This window comes from Ptychodera flava, chromosome 13 (assembly GCF_041260155.1).
Source record: "Ptychodera flava strain L36383 chromosome 13, AS_Pfla_20210202, whole genome shotgun sequence".
NCBI classification, from domain to species: domain Eukaryota; kingdom Metazoa; phylum Hemichordata; class Enteropneusta; family Ptychoderidae; genus Ptychodera; species Ptychodera flava.
The window spans coordinates 33,673,164-33,691,392 of record NC_091940.1 but is presented as its reverse complement, the minus strand read 5'-3'; the positions used below and the strand labels follow the sequence as shown (position 1 = coordinate 33,691,392).

Below are 18,229 nucleotides of genomic sequence, written 5' to 3'. Positions count from 1 at the left end.
GGCATATAGGATTTATTCAAAGGACTGTGAATCCAATATGTTAGGACAATCTTCCTCATCTTCAAATTCGAGAAGGGTGTCTGTTCGGAGACATACGAATCAGTAACCACGTGATTGTATACCGTCAAGCGAACGCTAAACTTCTACAGTCGAACAAAAGTCCTTACTCTCCAATAAAGCACACGCAAGGTTCATGTCCAGGTACACTCGGACTGTGGAGCCGGCGGGTTTACAGTTTCAAAGGTCACTCACAAATGATAGCTAATAGGCTGAGACGACAAGAGTGCTCAGTGATGGACACCTGCAGGGGCAGCCTACTACACGATAATCTGTCATTCTACAACGGGTGGCATTGTGCATTTTACCCGATACTTCCACATTTAATACGCGATTACCTTCTTAAAGTATCCATTTTGGCATTGGGCAAATCCGTTTATATCAAAATAATCGCGGCATTCAGAAGGTTATGTAGCGAACGTACAAGAAGGGCTGCATGCTTCCTTGAACCGAAGAATTCAGATAATCATGGAAGATTTGTTAACTTTACACCAAAAGACCGTTTAGGTGTAAAAATATATCATAAGATGATGCGTAATACATGTACAGCAGGCTTAATCTTAAACAGTAACAATTACTCCCTAGGGTATACAATGTTATGTCTGCCAAAAGAGATTGGCCGAGATATGTTACTTTAATTACATTGTACATTAACTGTGCTGACGTTTAGCGTTACATGTTATTTTGACTAAAAGAGAAATAAGTCTTTTTGGAAGACGTATCACATTTTATGAACATGACGTCACAAATACACACAACTTTAATACGTAGGCAATACATATTTGGTCCTATACCTGAAATCGGTGAAATGGGGTCAGACAGGTCTAATCCTCACAGGTGCATATTTTTTGTTCAGATAAACGGTTTTCCGACAGTTTCCTATTTTGCTAGGTATTTTGGCATTGAAATATAACATATCGACATGCCTGTACTAAGTCAACGTCACGTGCAATCATACAGTACCTTCACAATCGTCGCCCCGTCCGTAAGCACATTTACAAGAGCAAGTCGCCTTGTCTAGGATACCTTCACCAATCCCCGGATGGCGGCAAGATTTCTTGCAACCTTGTTTTGAGAAACGAAAATAAACAGAGCGTAATTTAAATTATCGCTATGCGAGCCAGGAATGCTTTAAATAGTATCATAAAAATTACACTGTGTACGTGGTTATCTGAAAGATTTTTAAGTGTTTGTCTGTACGTATATGTGTGCAGTTTTCTCGTAATAAACCTTGACAAGCGAGCGCTCAAATAAACACTTCTTATATGTATGATATACAAAGTTTCGATCAGAAATTTCGACGTCAATTGATATGAGAACTGAAATAGAGGCTAAGTGCAGGGTTGACACATGGAGCCTAGAGTCAAACCAGAGCCTTTATACTTGATGTCAGTCCTCAGTGCATCGTCTTGACCTCTTCACCGCCTTTAACCTTCTTCAACTTGAATTAAATTTCTAACTTATTATTATGCCATTAGCATCGGTCATATATTAACTTAATCTTTTAGGACGTATAGCGATATTAATAGCGTAACGATACTCATGACCAAACTGTGTTCCACTGCGTTGCCAGTGTGCAAGTTGAGTACGTATTCCTTAAGGATGTACGATCGGTAAAAATAAAAGTAATGTCATTTCTCTAAATTGTCAATTTTTGGATTCTCCTTTGTAAGTATTATCAAAATGTGTGATAAAATATAGGGGTCACGACGCTCGTTTGTGAGATAACTGACCATGAATTTTGCCATTTGTGAGAAAAAATGCTGAGTCAGCATTTTTTCACCAATGCATTTTCTATGGACGAAATAATTCAATGCTGTTTATCTCAAAATTTAGCGCGGTGACCATATAATTTTATTTGATCAGTATTATTTATTTCTCTAGACTGAGCTTTGTGCAAATTTTCATGAAAATGACATTAGTAGAAATTGATTTTCCAGCAAATTTCAATGTAATCCTATGGGAAGTGACAAATTCCACGAACGCGTACCGCTCGTACATCCTTAATCACGTGATGGTGAATAGATTTCACTAAATGTACTAATTTCATATTCATCAAGTTAAAATTTTTCAATCCTCATCGGATTGAAAAACACCGTTCATGAGACTTCTATGTCTTGGCGTCTCCTATTTATACTCCTCCAATTCCAAGGAGACATTGGCGCAATCACTTACCACAAGGCAGTCCTTTAGTATCGACGCAATTGGGAACTTCATCATGTAAGACAAAAGGAAACAAAAATCATTTTACATATCCGCCAAAGGCTGTTTCTGCGATCTATACTTAGTATCGCAACACGTTAATCGAAAAGACAGTTGGAATATTCTAATCTTGGTGACAGTATTTCTATGTCTATTTCATGTAGCATACATTTGCATAAAAAAATTGTTGTAAATTTAGGATAACGCGAAATTTCGTATAACTCGTTACAGCAAATGAGAAGAAGGTTATTATTTCCTTCAAATCTCCTGTCCCTGAATTTGCTTTTCCCGCTTAGAAGTATTCATCAAAGTTTCTGTTGAGTTCCGTTAGCTAGATTTATTTTCCCCGCTTCTCCAAATATTTACTTTCAAATTTTCATCAGATATTGTAATGTATATTTCCGTGCTTGTTCAAAAACAATTACTTGGTCTGTCTTCCCCGTGTTTTAAAGAAGATAATCTGAAAGTTAACGTAAATCCCCAACTACACGTAGGCGACTTTACAAGACCGCGTATCAATCTATAATTTTCGTCGCAATTCGTCGATTTATGGTTACGTGGGATACGCTATTTTGTTGCTGATACATGCGCAGAGACAGTTACCGGTGAACAGTTGTGTGACTGTTCAGTCTATGGATATGAATTAGTAAACTCACCACAAAGTCCACTTTCACAGAATCCAGCCGAGCTGTCACATCTAGAACATTCTTCCCCGAGTAAAAATGGCGGCTCAAAAGGAGTCGCGCTGGAAGAGATGAAAACTCCATATATTTGCTTAAAGCTCTTTGAAATGAACATAGTCTAGGATCTCCAGCTCTCCGGCGTTCTGGAACACCCGAGAGATTCTAGATTAAAAAGAATCCAAATCCAAACTCCTGTTGTCTCCTACGAAACTACCTGTCCTCTGAGACGAGTACAGTGTGAACGATCTCCTGTCCACTACTATAGAAATAAAGGGCGACACCCAAACCATTCACGTATATTTATGGCTAGCAATGGCGAGAGGAAAGCCAAAACTTGAAGGACGAGGCTTGCCGAGCCCGTTAAGTTTGGCTTTCCTCGAGCCCGCGCCCTTAAATAAACGTCAATGGTCAGGGAGGAGTCTTTTATTTCCACTTTATTATCAACGAACCCCCAAAAACCGGTCCAAATTTGAGAAAATTTCCCACGCGAAAGACTCACGGGTCCAATACTTTGTATTAAATTTTGTGGTCAGTCACGTGGTCCAGCTCCACCAATTAAAATGCGACGGACAGGGCATGATAATAATAAAACTTTCCAGCAAAGTTCAGTGTGACTTGAAGCCTATATAGTAAATACTCGCCAACACTAATGACGTCTATGACCGCACGCTAAGACCAAAGGAAAAAAAGAAATGTTTCTGGTCAGGTCTTTCTTTAAAAAATGGTGCGGCGACGCGCATTTTATTTTGGTTATTTTTGTTGTTTTTTTATTTCCCACAAGGGAGGGAGGAGGGTCAGTTTTATACTTTTATCAATATAGTCACATATATACTGTTCATGTAGTCACTGATCATGCCCCAAAAAGAATTTTCTCATTCTCTTCAGCCATTTTGGTTTGGTGTCAACTACTGCCGCCGGCCACAAACAGAAAAAAAAGGGTGACGCGCTGTTGTTCAAGTGACGCGCTCGCTGACCAGAAACATTTCTTTTTTGTTTGTATTAATCTGAGAGAAATAAGTTGCAGATACTCACGGTACATTGTAAAGGCAAACAAGAAATGTCACCATGACACCTCCATGAATACAGCCACGATTCACCGCACAGCCGATTTTGTCAGCATCCGCCCAGGCTAGCTGTGAAGTCGACAAACAAAGAGAGGCTGTGAATGTTTGTCGTGGTAGTCAGTAGCCATCTGAGCACCAATTAATTTTCCTTGTTATAATAGCAGCGCATTTGACATTTCCTTTCAAACGTGAATATCCTTTGCTTTCCAAACTGACTAAGGACATTGCAATACTGTCTTCGCGGAATCACTTGCAGGGAATACTAAGTAATTAGTTTACAGCTGTGTGTCGACTAGTTTTTCAAGTAAAGCTTGTTTCCCACGGATTTCGCCTTCTGCTTGATTTTTTTATTGCTTGTGCATTTCTGTTAAGATTTGTTTGCTCTGCGCAGATAGGAAAACCCACAAAACAAGCCATTGGTAAATACTCGTCGTGAATGCTCATGGAGAAAACTTTCATTACAACCAACAGAACTCGCCGACTTGAGACAGGAACCCGACGACAGGGCAAGTGACTTTAGTAGCTTGAACAGTTGCTTGTTCTAATTGTTCTGGCAAGTGGTTTATATATTGATGTGACTGAACCGAGCTTGTTAGATGCTCTGTTTTGTTCAACTGACGTTGTGAACCCTTCTTTGCGTAATAATCTTCGTGCTTCTTTAATGTAAACTCGTCCTCATTCGATTCTTGCGTAATATGCCATAGATTGTCTACAGTTTAAGTATTGACTCTGGCAAATGTCGATCACATTATACTTGAATGCACTGTTTAAGGTAGTATGCGCCTCGAAATTGAAAGACTTAAACTTTTGCTCAAACTTTCCTCGTCGAAACTTTCAACCTTTCTCTTACCAAATTAAGTATAAAAATCAGGAGTCACCGAACTGGAGAAACAAGTTGCCTCACATTTACCGACATTTGAAATTCAAAATGGCCGCCAACCCTGCGTTGGGAAAAATAAAATTTTCGATTTTCAAACAATCCACGAGGTAAAAAATTTTCCGACTCCAAAAGCTTTAAAGTGAGCGCCCACAAACGGTAGACCACAACGGTAGACCAGAAAAGAGTTGGGAAAATTTTGAGAATAAGAATATCCGTGCCCGAGGCGCGTTCTACCTTAAAATAGGTACCTACCTGTAGGAAACCATCACAGTTTTTCTCGGGCCTGCAAGACTGCCATTCGTAACTGTAGTACTCTCGTTGATTGAACCATGTTTCGATGAGTTCCCTGATTGTTGTCTTGCTGTCGAACGCCGTATTCCTGCCCGGCTCCTGAACCACTTCGTCGCCATAGAAGTGATCGAATTCAGACAGGTCGGTGCTCACCTCACGGCCGATGTTTTCGCAGACGGCGTAGTCTCTTGCCTGTTTAGCCAGGTCATAATCCCATTTCTACGGGGGATATGAAACAATTCGAAATGATTAAAAGTGCGATAGAAAAATTTGTGACGTAGAAAATATTACATGAAAATTACGTCTTTCTTCAGATTAGCATTCGCATATTTGGAGGGTTTTGTTAGATAACTTCTATATGCATTCCCAAGACATCCATGAACGATTACCAGTCATAAAACAGCTAAACCCTACACGAACTTTGACGGTTTCATAGCCCAATTATTTTAAGGCCAAAAAATTAAATTGTGCTGTTCCGATAACATGGTTTTCAGAAATAGGGTAGGTAGGTCAGAACGGATTTTTTTCCAAAATATTTTTACTTTTAAATATGCACTTTTCAGGGGTTCAGGGCGGTGAAACGCTGGCCACAACATAAAACGTATCATACATATAAAAGGAATAAAAATATAAAAGACGTCCTCTTTCAAGCAAAAATCAAATGCCAGGTAACAAACACGTGATTTTACAGGTTTTTCCTTCCTTTTTTTAACTTCCATTTTTACGTAGCTCTAAAAAGTTTAGGGTCGGCAGGCAAAAAATAGGGTAGGTCGGGTTATCCTAACAGCACAATTTTTTTTTCTTAGCCTAATAGAAAATCGTAACTGAATACTCTTCGATCGGATAGATGCGTCAAATCCAGTAACATTCAGAGTACACCTAAGTATACTATAAGACGGCAAATATACCGTTATATACCAGCATGTTGTTTCGTTAATTTCACATGTCAAGCAATCCAATCAATCGCTTCCAGGCCCATCCCTCTGTCTTTTAGTCCCGCGACTGGTAGTTGATTTTCATAAGAGACCTTACAGGAAAATCTCTCGAATCAAAATTAAAAGATTGGTTTCATAGAATGACAAGAAGACTAAAGTATTAGACTAGCCGGTTTACAGGAATATTCGGCATTATTTTATAATGATCGAGGGATATAGTATCGCCTGTGGTACCTACCCTAACAAGGTATTTGTGCAGTGTAGAACCGCGTATGGGGTCACGTGACAGGTTGCGTTCATTCATAATACAGATTACCGTACCTCGAACGCTTGAGAAATTTAGCCAGGGTATGAAAACGTGTATTTCTACCTGCAGTCTTTAACATTTTTGCTTCACTCACGAGCGAAATCGCAACACACCTATAGCGTAAATTTATATATCAACGCACCATTTTAATGCTGTTTTGCCGCCTATATGATTGCCCTTTTCACTTCATCGATAAAATTCTCGTTTATCGAAGGAAGACTGTCATCTATATCTGTGAGAGCTAAACACTGCTTTTCCCTTCGGACGCCACGCAAAAAAAACGAGTGCGCCACCAATACTATACGGTGCTACTGAGGCTGTATGAGGTAACATTACTGTTGAGCATATTTTACCGTATATCGATGTATGCGAAAATTGCTGTGACCTCATGAATCGTGAAAATGCAACCAACCCAACCCCTAGTCCCCACTCAAATCCTCATATCCCCTTCCTTTCAAAACCTTTCTGTGCGATCATCGACAAACGGCAGAATCTGACGTTATAAGAGAGTGCAATGGGAGACAAAAAGTACTGCCGACCTACTTAAAACTAAATATCTCAAATGCTTGTTACTGGCAAACATATTCATTTTTAACTTTGCCAAAGGGTCGAAACCATTTGGTCCATGAAACGTAGGTGGATATATAGGCTAAGCGACATTTTTGTCGCCCATCATGGCAATATACTCATGGCAATACGCTCGCACGTTTCAAAGTTTAATGTGGCAACACCTGCAAGACTCAACAAAGTGTAATCGTCCGATCACAGCTTATGCATAAATTCATGCAGCGCCTCGTACACCAATTCGCCTGCTCAATTAGTCACCAACGCTGTGTTCACTTGTCTCAGTAGTTGCAGAGTGTGATAGGACAACATGATATTGATAATTGGAACTGTAAATCCAAACGTGGCACTGTCAGAAGAATTTAACATTTTAAGATTGCGTGCGGTCCTCATGGAAATTTCCGAAGAGTGATAGTCGGAGATAATGACACGAAAAACGTCAACAAAGAGGCACATGGCGAAACAACATAACCAGCTAAATAAAAATTAAAAAAGTAACTTATGGTGTTTTCGGATCATACGAGTATTATTTGTCTCTGGCACAAGGTAACAAAAGAAGTGGTTGACCCCAAGGATGACAAAACATAAATCATTGGATATCATTTCTTAATAGCACTGGTGTTTAGACTCCGTGGAATATTGCTGTGGTTTGGTCTCTCACCAAATTCCGAGTAGCTTTTTAATCTGAAATTCTGACCGCTGATTTAACCTTTTTTCATATTGTTGTCATTGTCAAAGGGTATCTGTTCCGACGAGGTGAAAAGGGCAGGCATGAATTCAATTGTTTGTCATTTTATTGTGTATGGCAAAGGATTGAGGATAGCTGTGCTCGAAAATTCATGCAATGGTCTTTTCATAAGACTTAGGTAAATGCATGAAGCAAAGGCTGAACTGTAGCGGTCTCGCATAGTCTATCACTGGCCAATCTCTTTACATTTCTTTTAAATTTATTTGCTGGAACACTTTGTAAAAATTGTACAACAGGTGCCTAGCTTATAACAATGGCAGTATATTTTCCGACGCAATATAATAATAAAGTTCATCTTCAGCCTAATAAGGCATTCTTATCTCACTAGGAAACTGCAAGCAATAGTTATTTCGGAATTATATTGATTAAATGTATAAAGGTTAATCAGTGCCCTGTGGAATGTAGGGTAAATCTCTCATTACTTGATTGGTATACCATGTACAACAAATTGGCCATTTTAATGACCCCTACATTACCAGACATCCCAGTAATTCTTTCGATATGATCCACCTCAGTTAAACAGTCTGATGCAGCAAACTGTACTCCCTGACTTATGCATTGCAATACCACTGTAGCTTACTGTTTATAGCCAAAGAAAGACATTTTACTGGGTCCAATAAGGAATGGCAATTTACGTATGGCTGAAATGTCAAGACGTGAGGTCGTGTAGAGAGACTTATGGCAATGACCTTATGGTCTACTATTTAAATTGATGGAAACATATAGTCTTCCAATCTTGAAGAATCATTTGTCAGAAATTGCCGAATTTCATGACGTACGATCGACTAATCATGACTCAAAATTGTGTCGGTCGTTTAAGGCAGCAGTTCCGACGTGTTCGCACATGCGATGACAATTAACGATCAGGCACAGTCTTGCTGCTACAGCTGTCCAATGTCATGAAATCATCAAAGTGTGTTACCCATATGACGTTTTATACGTCTGCGGTATCAACTGACTGTATTCTCGCCCATTCCTCGGTCAATCAGAGGGAAACTAAAAGTGAAGCGGGCCACTTCCTCTCACCCTTCCGGTACTATTGATGTAATGGCGCGCCACCTGTTTGCAGTGTTTTCAGACAGTGTGGCTGTTTTCATCAAGGTTCAGTATGAACATGTTCGTCGTGCATATGAAACATGAAAGTGTGGTTCATGGAATTGCCAGATTACATTTTATGGTAACTCGTTTACCGTTAAATTTATAACCTGCCCAACCGTACCATTATTTGTTCGTTGATTGAACAAGACATCCACTATTTTTTACTATAAGTTCTTCCAAATGGTACAAAATCGGCAGTATCATTAATTCGAAAGACAACGCGAAAATATCATTGACTGTCAATTATTGAGAAAGACATTATCCCCACCTTCGTCCGCAGCACATCGCTTGTACTTTCATCGCTTTGGTACACTCAGTGACTTTATGTGAACACGTCACGCAAACTAGTCAGCGTCTAGCACTGTAGGCGACTTTGTTTGCCGACAAAGCTCAATCGATCGATGAATGTAGAATTCAAAATTCATACTGGACATCGTGTTTTAATAGACATTAATTGATTAATGATCCGTAGACATTACGTGAAGGTAAGATAGTAACCTTTTGGGATAAATCGTCTTTCCCGTGAGTCAACTCGTAAAAAATCGACGAATAAAGACAACAGGGAAAAGTCATGTCAGAAATTCTAAAATTATTATGGCTAGGACAATAAAATATAAAAACGATAAAGTATAGCAGTAGAACCGCCGAGGGGAGAGTAAAACTTTGCTGATGGATTGTAAAGCGATTGTGACGGTTAAACTGACAAGGCACTGTGGTGACAAAAATACTCCGCGTTGTCCAACATCCACGGAAAGTGACAAAATTTTGCGGCTTCAAAAACTTATGACGCCAAGTCAGAAGACTATACCTGGCTATTCTTCAAGTCACGGAGGATAAGTGTTGGTGTCGCCTTTTACACGTAATTGCGCTGCACAATTGTGTCATATACGTTGTGTAGCAGTTCCCTCATGTTGGCCTATAGCGACAGCTTAGAGCTGCATCACGTTAGAGACGCGAGGGAATAAAGCGATTTTGATAAAACCAGCGGTGATTTAAAGTTCACAACAGATTAATTCTATTGCACTTTACTAGGCCATGATGCGGAAATCGGTGGGCTTGCGGACACCGTTGATCGCATATTACCCTAAGCTGGCTACTTTAATGTTCTCGATCTCAGAACAGATGATACGGCTATCTGGCAACGTAGGATGTGCACTTCAACAAAAGTTGTGGTATAGGACATTTATTCAACATGAGGACTTTTTTGTCACGATGATTTGTACCACGTTTGTCTCGCTTAGAACTTTAAACCAAGGCTTCAAGTGCAAACATGATATAAGACTAGACTGAGTTGTGCATTTAATATTTGCAGTAATTTGAAAAACAACACGAGTACGCCATCCTGAATGTGCACATGAACACGACAGCCATTGTCTCGTCCCGTTGGTTGAATTATGGGTAATTTATGAGTCATGGGGTCACTATTTCAATCCTTTGTGATAGATTTGGTAGATTACATTCAGGTGCCTTTTTGTATATTTGCGTCGGCCATACTGTAATTGCAACTCGAACATTATTTGTTGTAATCTAAGTTGTGAGTCGCCAAAGATTTGTAAAACATTTTGTTGTCACATTTCGGTAATCATTTTTAGATAAATTGCACATGATTTCAAACCATCTTCAGGGGGGGATGTAAAAGATACAGCTTATGGGATTTTAAGGGCGTAATTCGTAGATTAATCGTGGTAAAAAGGTGATCAAGATCTAAAGACAGAGCAATCAAAATAAAACATCAATTGTCAAAAACATTTGGCGAAACTAAACACAGAACTGATCAGTGGTCGTTTTTCCTTGAATATGCTGACATGTTTTCATGGATAAAATCTCTTTGATACGCATCGCACACTTAAAGCGATTGATATGCATGCACTACCAGGTAAGTTATAGAATTTGACCCATTTGGAGGTAATAATTGGCAATCAACGATGTTTACTGGAGTGACTCGCAATCACGCAGATAAACAAGATGCACAACCCGACCTGCCATGTCAAACGGTGATGTCAAACTATTTGGGTAACGCAGGTCGTGAGATGAATTTTGATAACAATTCTATTGTGGCTTATTTGTTGTGCTTATAGGCAGTAGGTAGGTACAGAGGAGAGATATCCTTGAATAGGTTAATAGATTAAATTTCCCATCGAACAAAATAAAATTTCCTTTAAAGGTTCGTCTTCTCAAGCCCAGTTCAATGTAGTTCACGACACACGGTGTTCAATTCCTTGAAGGCCGCCATTTCTTAAGGGTACAGGTGTACATACATACGCCAAACTGATTAACAATAGCTTAGCTATGATTAATCCCAGATTTTGTGTCTTACAGAAATCCGAGGAGTCTATCCACTGTCACGTTTCACTTCCCATCGAGATTGCCCCCTATAACCAGTGGGGGTTGTGCAATCGAATCTACAGACCTATCTTGGACTGGGAACGGTTTGGTCATCATCAGCATTTAGATTAGATTTGCATTGTCATCATGCTAGAAAACCAACGGTATATCTGTTCGCTAGTAATGTATACGCATTTGGCCTGATTCCTTAGAAACTTTGCGCATAAATAGGTTAAAGATCAGATCTACCTATGCAGGGACGGCAGACTTGCTGCCTTCAAGAGTCACACGAGTACCAAGGTAGAGAAGAGAGAAAATGAAATCATGAAGATCTTCGATCAACGACCTCGGACTGAAAATTACCATAAACCAAAAGGTCGTCAATATCGTTGATATTGCACTGGTATATAACCTTAATAAAAGCAAGAATTACGAGTACATGAATCGAAACCGTAATACCATACGATTTACCTACACAAGCGATCTAACCCCGACCGCCCCCCCCCTCCCCGTCAATAATCAATCACATCCCTGATTTGATAGAAAAACGAATATTCAACCTCTCCGGTGATGAGATCGTATTTGCCAAATTTGCCAGGCATTAGAAGGATGCGTTTAAGGACAGCGGCAACGATGATCAAATGCATGACAAAGAGCTGGCCTTTCAAGGAAGAGAAATTTAACTAGAACAGCAAGATTACATGGTTTAATCCAAGAATGTATACACAAACATTGGAAAGGTGTTCCTTGTTCTTGACATCTCCAAGAATTGAAAACTCCACAAATGTATTCAAAAGAGACACTGTAAAAGTAAGGTACAGCTGCACGAAATATATGGCCCAAATTATCCAATTGAACAACAGCAGCATCAATAGGAAGAACGACATTTTAAAGCCAACAGAGTACGGATGTCTGGATAAACCCAATACCCACTCCAATGCGCCTGCCAATCGAAGCGCATTGTATAAGGTTGTAAGTGGCGACAACACTACCAAGCGCTGGCGCAGCACAGGACAAACAGACACTAAGTTCAAGACAATATTATACGCTAATCATTTACAATCCTTCAGGAGCAAAACCTATAGCAATAGCCAAGAATTATACTAGATATATATAGAATCTCAATCTACAACATACAAATATATATATATATATATATATATATATATATATATATATATATATATATACATTCTTGATAAGGCTGAATAGAAAGCAAATTGTTTCAATGAATCTAAAATTCAATGGGAAACGACTCAAAAATTTATAATAAGCGCACAAAAAATAACAATAAATGGAGACATCGGACATCAAATGACAACATCGGCATAGAAGATTGACTGATGAAAGCATTACACAGCTTTTAGAGCTAAAAGGAGTCACCGCGTGTATGCAGTGAAACTTCAAGTTCCTACAGTTTGAGTGAACTAGGGCCAGAATAGCTTGGCATATGTACTAACATGAAAAACTTCCGACTGTACGGCCGTGTTCTGTTCTGTGAAAGTGAACTGAAAACCACATCCCCCTATAGTGTATGAGCGAAATTAAGTATGGTGACCTATGGTGAGTTCAATCGTTGTGTACCATCTAGAAGTGTATAATACAGAGACAGTGCATGTGATTTTCATGTATTCTGTATGGGAAACTCTAAGTTCACGGATATTCTAAGTCTCCGGTATTGAAATTCCTCCCACCCACCGCTACTATCCCTTCCAAAGAGCAGTACCCAAAGGACATAATGTTTCTCTAATTGATATCATTGGGGATGATTGTTGCATTGAGCTATACGAATTTTCGTTCCCATTAGGAAAATCCTTTTGTTCAGTGATGTTTACTTTTGAGTCGACCATCCCCTCCATGACTCTAGATCTTTAACAGTGTGCTGACTATGCACGTGGAATTGCCTTTCAGTGACAATGTTATGGGCAGGCAAATGTCTCAAATAGTTTTAATGATTGAAATGAGAACATGGTGAGGGGCTGAAAATCGGTGCCCGTTGCCATAACAACTATTGTTTGCTTCCTTACAATTATTCTAGCACGAATTCGAACAGTCTATGCAGCGGAGGTCATGGCAAGATATTTTTCACGAGGTTTTTTGTAAAATGTTCCCTTCAGCTGTGAGAAGCAGGTAAAGAACCGGCCTGGGAAACAACATATATGCATGTGTGTATTTTCTACAGCACATTATGCTGTGCATATTAACCAAGGAAAACCTGGATGTTACAATCACCTCGAACACAGCCACCATTGCCTATACTGCAAAGACAGGTGTGAATATATTATATCTTTATCACTGATATCAGCGATTGAATGTGTCCAAAGTTTTCGTGATAACATTCAAATCATCAAGTCACGAGTGAGGATATCAACGCAGTTTAACAAACAAACATAAATGGAAGAAACAAAAGCAAACTCAAGCTTTCAACTGTAATTCAATGATTATAACAATTCAAAGAAAAGAGATTGGCCAGAATAATGTAATCTGGAGTTGCTTTCTTTGATTTACAAGAAAGAAATCACACAATTTCGTAATAATGATTTAAAGACATACAATAGCTCTAGACAATGAACCTTTGACATTGACCTATACAGTGTTCATGAGAAATCGAATCCTCTGATGGGATAAACCCGAGATTGGAAATTGTAGGAAATGCCTTTAAGTGACGAAGCCATTGGCTAAATGTACAGGATAAAAAGAGACATATTACGGATATCGAGCTCTTTCAAACGTTACATCGAGAGGTTTTTCCATCAAACCTATGAATGTTAACAAGCTAGAAGACTTCTCGTAATACATGATTTCCTGGTGAAATGTTTTGCATGAAGTAATTCGTTCTCATTGAAATTATAGGTAACTACAAATCAAGAAAAGCGAGTCTAATTTTTGAGCATTTGAAAATCCATGATGATGATGGTTGTGGTTGAGGTGGCGTTGGTGGAAGTGCGATTTTGCGGCGTCCGCTTTGTAAATTCTCATTTGAAAATGCACGATCGAACCCAAAGTGAAAAGAACGCGAACAAATGCAACGTTGAATTGACCGGACTTTTCAGGCGGAAAAAATCGTCAAATTTTGCCATTATTTCGCTTCCTTTCGCTCGTTTTGATGACGTCACAAATCTTTCTAGATTTACGTACATCCAGCCTTTTACTTTTTAGCAAATGCATCGCGCAAAAACTTACAAATAACGTAATTTCCCCTGGTTTTCTTCATCCAGGAAGTGCCTATTATGAACTGAAAAAATAAAGGCGGGAGAATAAGTCGTCTCGGCAGACAACTTGGCGCGCTTAAGTCAAAAATAATTTACGACGGATTACGTCCTACACGAAACAGCCATAAAGACGTGTAGTGTCAAGAGATGGCAACTTTATCATTGTAATAGAGACATATTACTTTGTATTCAGGGTAATTTGTTGATATTCTAGTACTCATCCTCATCATCAACAGTATTCTCGCGTTGATTGGAAGGGACGGTGTCAGGTAACATAATACCTCGTACAGGTGGATGAGAAATCAATATTTTCAACCTTTGAGACCGTACTCCCGTTATAACGGCTCATCCGGTCGCAGATTTACCATTTTAATGGATTTACGATAATCACTCAGTTATCCCATCGCTGTCAACACTACCATCCGTTGGAAATTCCGTGACACTGAAATACGACCACCGTTGCTGCCATCCTTCAAGATGATCGCGATGGCCTCGCGTCGACTATATCATCATTTATCCGGGCAAAATTAGCTCGCATCTCTATCTCCTATGAAACGTGTCATTATTAGGAGTACAAGGTGCCTCGGCTAGAAGGGTGTCTATAATGAGTTTCCATTCTCCACTTTACGAATGAGATTGAACGATAAAAATTGCACTGTGTAATAATACGCACAGCAGAAGATGCGTCCTGTTACGAAACTGTGCGATACACGTTTCAAGAACAATTAACATCTAAGTGGGTTTTTTCGTAAATGTCGTCCACTCAAACTGATACAGCAAGTCTATTTTTGCATCCCTATTTTCCATATCGTACATCTCAGATAAGGACAAAATATGACAGTCAAATCGGAGCATTAAAGGTTCTAACACCCCTGACAATCTTCATCATACATAGATAGGCCTATACAGCGACGAGTTAGCATTTTAAGCGATAGGTATGCTCAGTCAAAGGCTCGTCCGTAACGCTTGTATCCTAACAGGTTTCTCCTGTCAACGTGCAACTAGTCCTAGTGCCTCGATTCGTCTATCTCTGTTAATACGAAGAACACGACGTTTTACTCTCACCGAGCGTTTAATTTGGAGACATTATGTGATACCTAAAATGAAATGACAGTTTTTTATAATCCATCTCTTGGGCAGATTTTTTATTAGCTCACTCTGGCAGTCGCATGCGAAGAAAGATTTCAATTTTCTATCCCACAGAAAAATCGTAGTGCAGGACAATTATATGGAATAACTAATAGAGCTACATCCAAATTATACCCCAAACACATTTTCTATTTCCTACACTTTCAAATTCTCTTCTTCAGTCAAAATTGTGTATGTACTCAATTTGAAGCTATTTTCAAAATATTTTCACCGTGTCACCTGAAACTCCTTAGTATTGATATCGATTTCGGACTAATTTGTTTCGGACTAATTTGTTTTTCGGACTAATTTTCTTCTCTGATCCAAACATTTTCTACAGCGACCCCTTATTTGTCTCTGATGATATCACAAGCGCATTATTGAACCTTATCTTTTAGTTTTCAACGTTCATTTCGGACATGCGCACAACCCTAACAGTGCAAAAAAGAAAGTCGTGGTTGATAACCGACAATAGACTCTCGTCAAAGTCGTTGACAATCCGGTACTAAGATAAAGACATAAACCTCAAACAAATTCTCGTCACCTAGTACTATAAATTTGACCATGTTAACCAGGAGTTCGGTTATTTTGCCTTAGCGCTGGAAATTCAATAATTTTTTTTCAGAATCCAGTATACATTTTATTGTCGTGTACATATTTAATCTTTGGAACACTTGTTAGGCGTATCGATAAACTTCGCGCGCATTGTGCAGAATCCGTTATGGCTGAAACTTTATCCACACCCGAGACCTGCTTCTAAATTCTTCTTATTTTTGTTTGGGGGTTCCTGTCCCGTTTCTCTTTTTAAGGACTCGGAAAAGAACCAAAACGAGACCAGCCTCCAAACCAGCGGTCACAATTACTACAGTCAATTTATTAAAAAAAATATTGCTTGAAAATCGGGAGAGAGTGAATCTTGTCGGGCGCCATACATGTATCTAAATACGTCTTTCACGGAAGTACCCAACACTCAACATCCCCCCTCCCAAGCAATGGGGGTTTCATATTGTTCGCTGCGCAAGCATAGATGGACTGGTCAATGGTTAATATTTATACATATTTAGTCTTGAATGAAAGACAAACAGTACGTGAGCACAGGGTCATTCACATATAATGTTTAAATGTTCGACAGCACAGCTATCATCGATCCGTGATTGCTACTAATGTGACAACGGACCGCACCACTAGACTCGAAGTCGATTGGATGTGCTTCTGAACGACCCTTGGCAATAATCTCCGAGAGTTTTGCCCTGGCGTAGTTGGTTGGTGGGTGGGTAGATTGGATGGATGGATGGATAGACAGATGGATGGATTGATAGATAGATAGATAGATAGATGGATGGATTGATAGATAGATAGATAGATGGATGGATGGATGGATGGATGGATGGACAGATGTTTTTCTTTTATCGTCACTACTACAGGTGCAATCAAATCGCACTTCAGAGAAAATTCGTTGTTGAGCCAGAATGGCCTATCACAGGATATGATAGACACTCCGCTGCAAAAAGGAAGCACACAACAAACACAACGTTTTAAAAATAAAGTCCGTGGTTCTGTTGGTGTAACCATAATTATAGCAAAAGCTCGTATTTTAAACATTGACGAAAGTGAATCAATTGAATGTACAGATGTATTTTGAATCTAAAAATGGCATCTATAGGATTAAGCAGACAAATTACAAAAGTCTCTCAGGACATATCTCTTCATGTCAACAAGAATTAATCAGATATGATCAACATACCAGATCATCGATGGACATCTTGAGTCAAAAAGACAAAATTAGTAGCACTGAAATCATAGGCAATTGGGCAAAGAATACATAAAATTATTAAACTGTCAGAGTTTTTTAATAGACAAGAATTATTGACGATGTTAAAACATTCACGAAACGAGCACGGTGTTCCTACAATTGAAATAGGAAGTGATGACAGATGTTCCGATGTGAGTGTGCTCACCCTTCTTCGCGGGCAAAGAACCAGCCATATGGCCTTACACAATTGGCTTAGCAGAAAAGTGGTCAATCGACAGTTTATGCAAAGACCTCCTGACATTATTGTTGAAGAATATTGTCACGTCTCTTCAGCTGGACACAGCACTTCATTGAATTTGCGTCCAAAGGATATGGACTCGATTGCCTCCTTCATAACGTTGTCAAGTAGGCGATGCAAAGGCACAACATCTGGGCGTTAGGTTTACCGACTGACACTTTAGGCCCTAGATATATTCTATTGGCACAAGAGAAAATGAGAGTCACGAATGTCACTTTGTACCCACCACCTGTTCCCTGGTGCCTTCGCAGTGACGCAGACACGTGTTCACGACGTGTGAATATGACGAGGGACTTTCGAAACGTGATTTGCGTAATTGATTGGACATTTTTTGCTTGATCTTTTGGACTGGCTAACAGAGACAGCAATCAAGGTTGACACCAAACTGTTTACTCTGACAAGGAAACCATTAGCGATTCAAATCAATAAATTTGTTCCAGCAATAACATTAGAGCCAATAGACAACTTCAGAGCTATCTGGTCCTCAGGTTCACTCAATAGACTTATTAGTTAAGATTTTCATGTAATGACGTAGCAGAATTCGTTATGAAAATCTTGGAACATGAATCCTACAATGGTAAATGAGAGAAGGATGAAATCTAGACTTCAAAAAACGACTCAAGAATCGGTACGGAAATCGTAAAATCTGCAAGATTGTCCTTACTTATGCAATTTATGTTATAT

The 18,229-nt window shown here is 39.2% G+C and overlaps 1 protein-coding gene across 1 annotated transcript in view; it reads right to left on the bottom strand.

The window, feature by feature from the left end:
• Nucleotides 1-18,229, bottom strand: part of LOC139148226 (cysteine-rich venom protein VAR8-like) — a 34,049-nt gene that overhangs the window by 2,110 nt on the left and 13,710 nt on the right. Inside the window, exons 3-7 of the mRNA XM_070719539.1 lie at nucleotides 5,139-5,396; nucleotides 3,975-4,075; nucleotides 2,916-3,004; nucleotides 2,233-2,268; nucleotides 1,021-1,122 (exon numbers count right to left, since the gene is read on the bottom strand). Of these exons, the coding sequence (XP_070575640.1) occupies nucleotides 1,021-1,122; nucleotides 2,233-2,268; nucleotides 2,916-3,004; nucleotides 3,975-4,075; nucleotides 5,139-5,396 (586 nt within the window). The remainder of the gene's footprint in view (nucleotides 1-1,020; nucleotides 1,123-2,232; nucleotides 2,269-2,915; nucleotides 3,005-3,974; nucleotides 4,076-5,138; nucleotides 5,397-18,229) is intronic.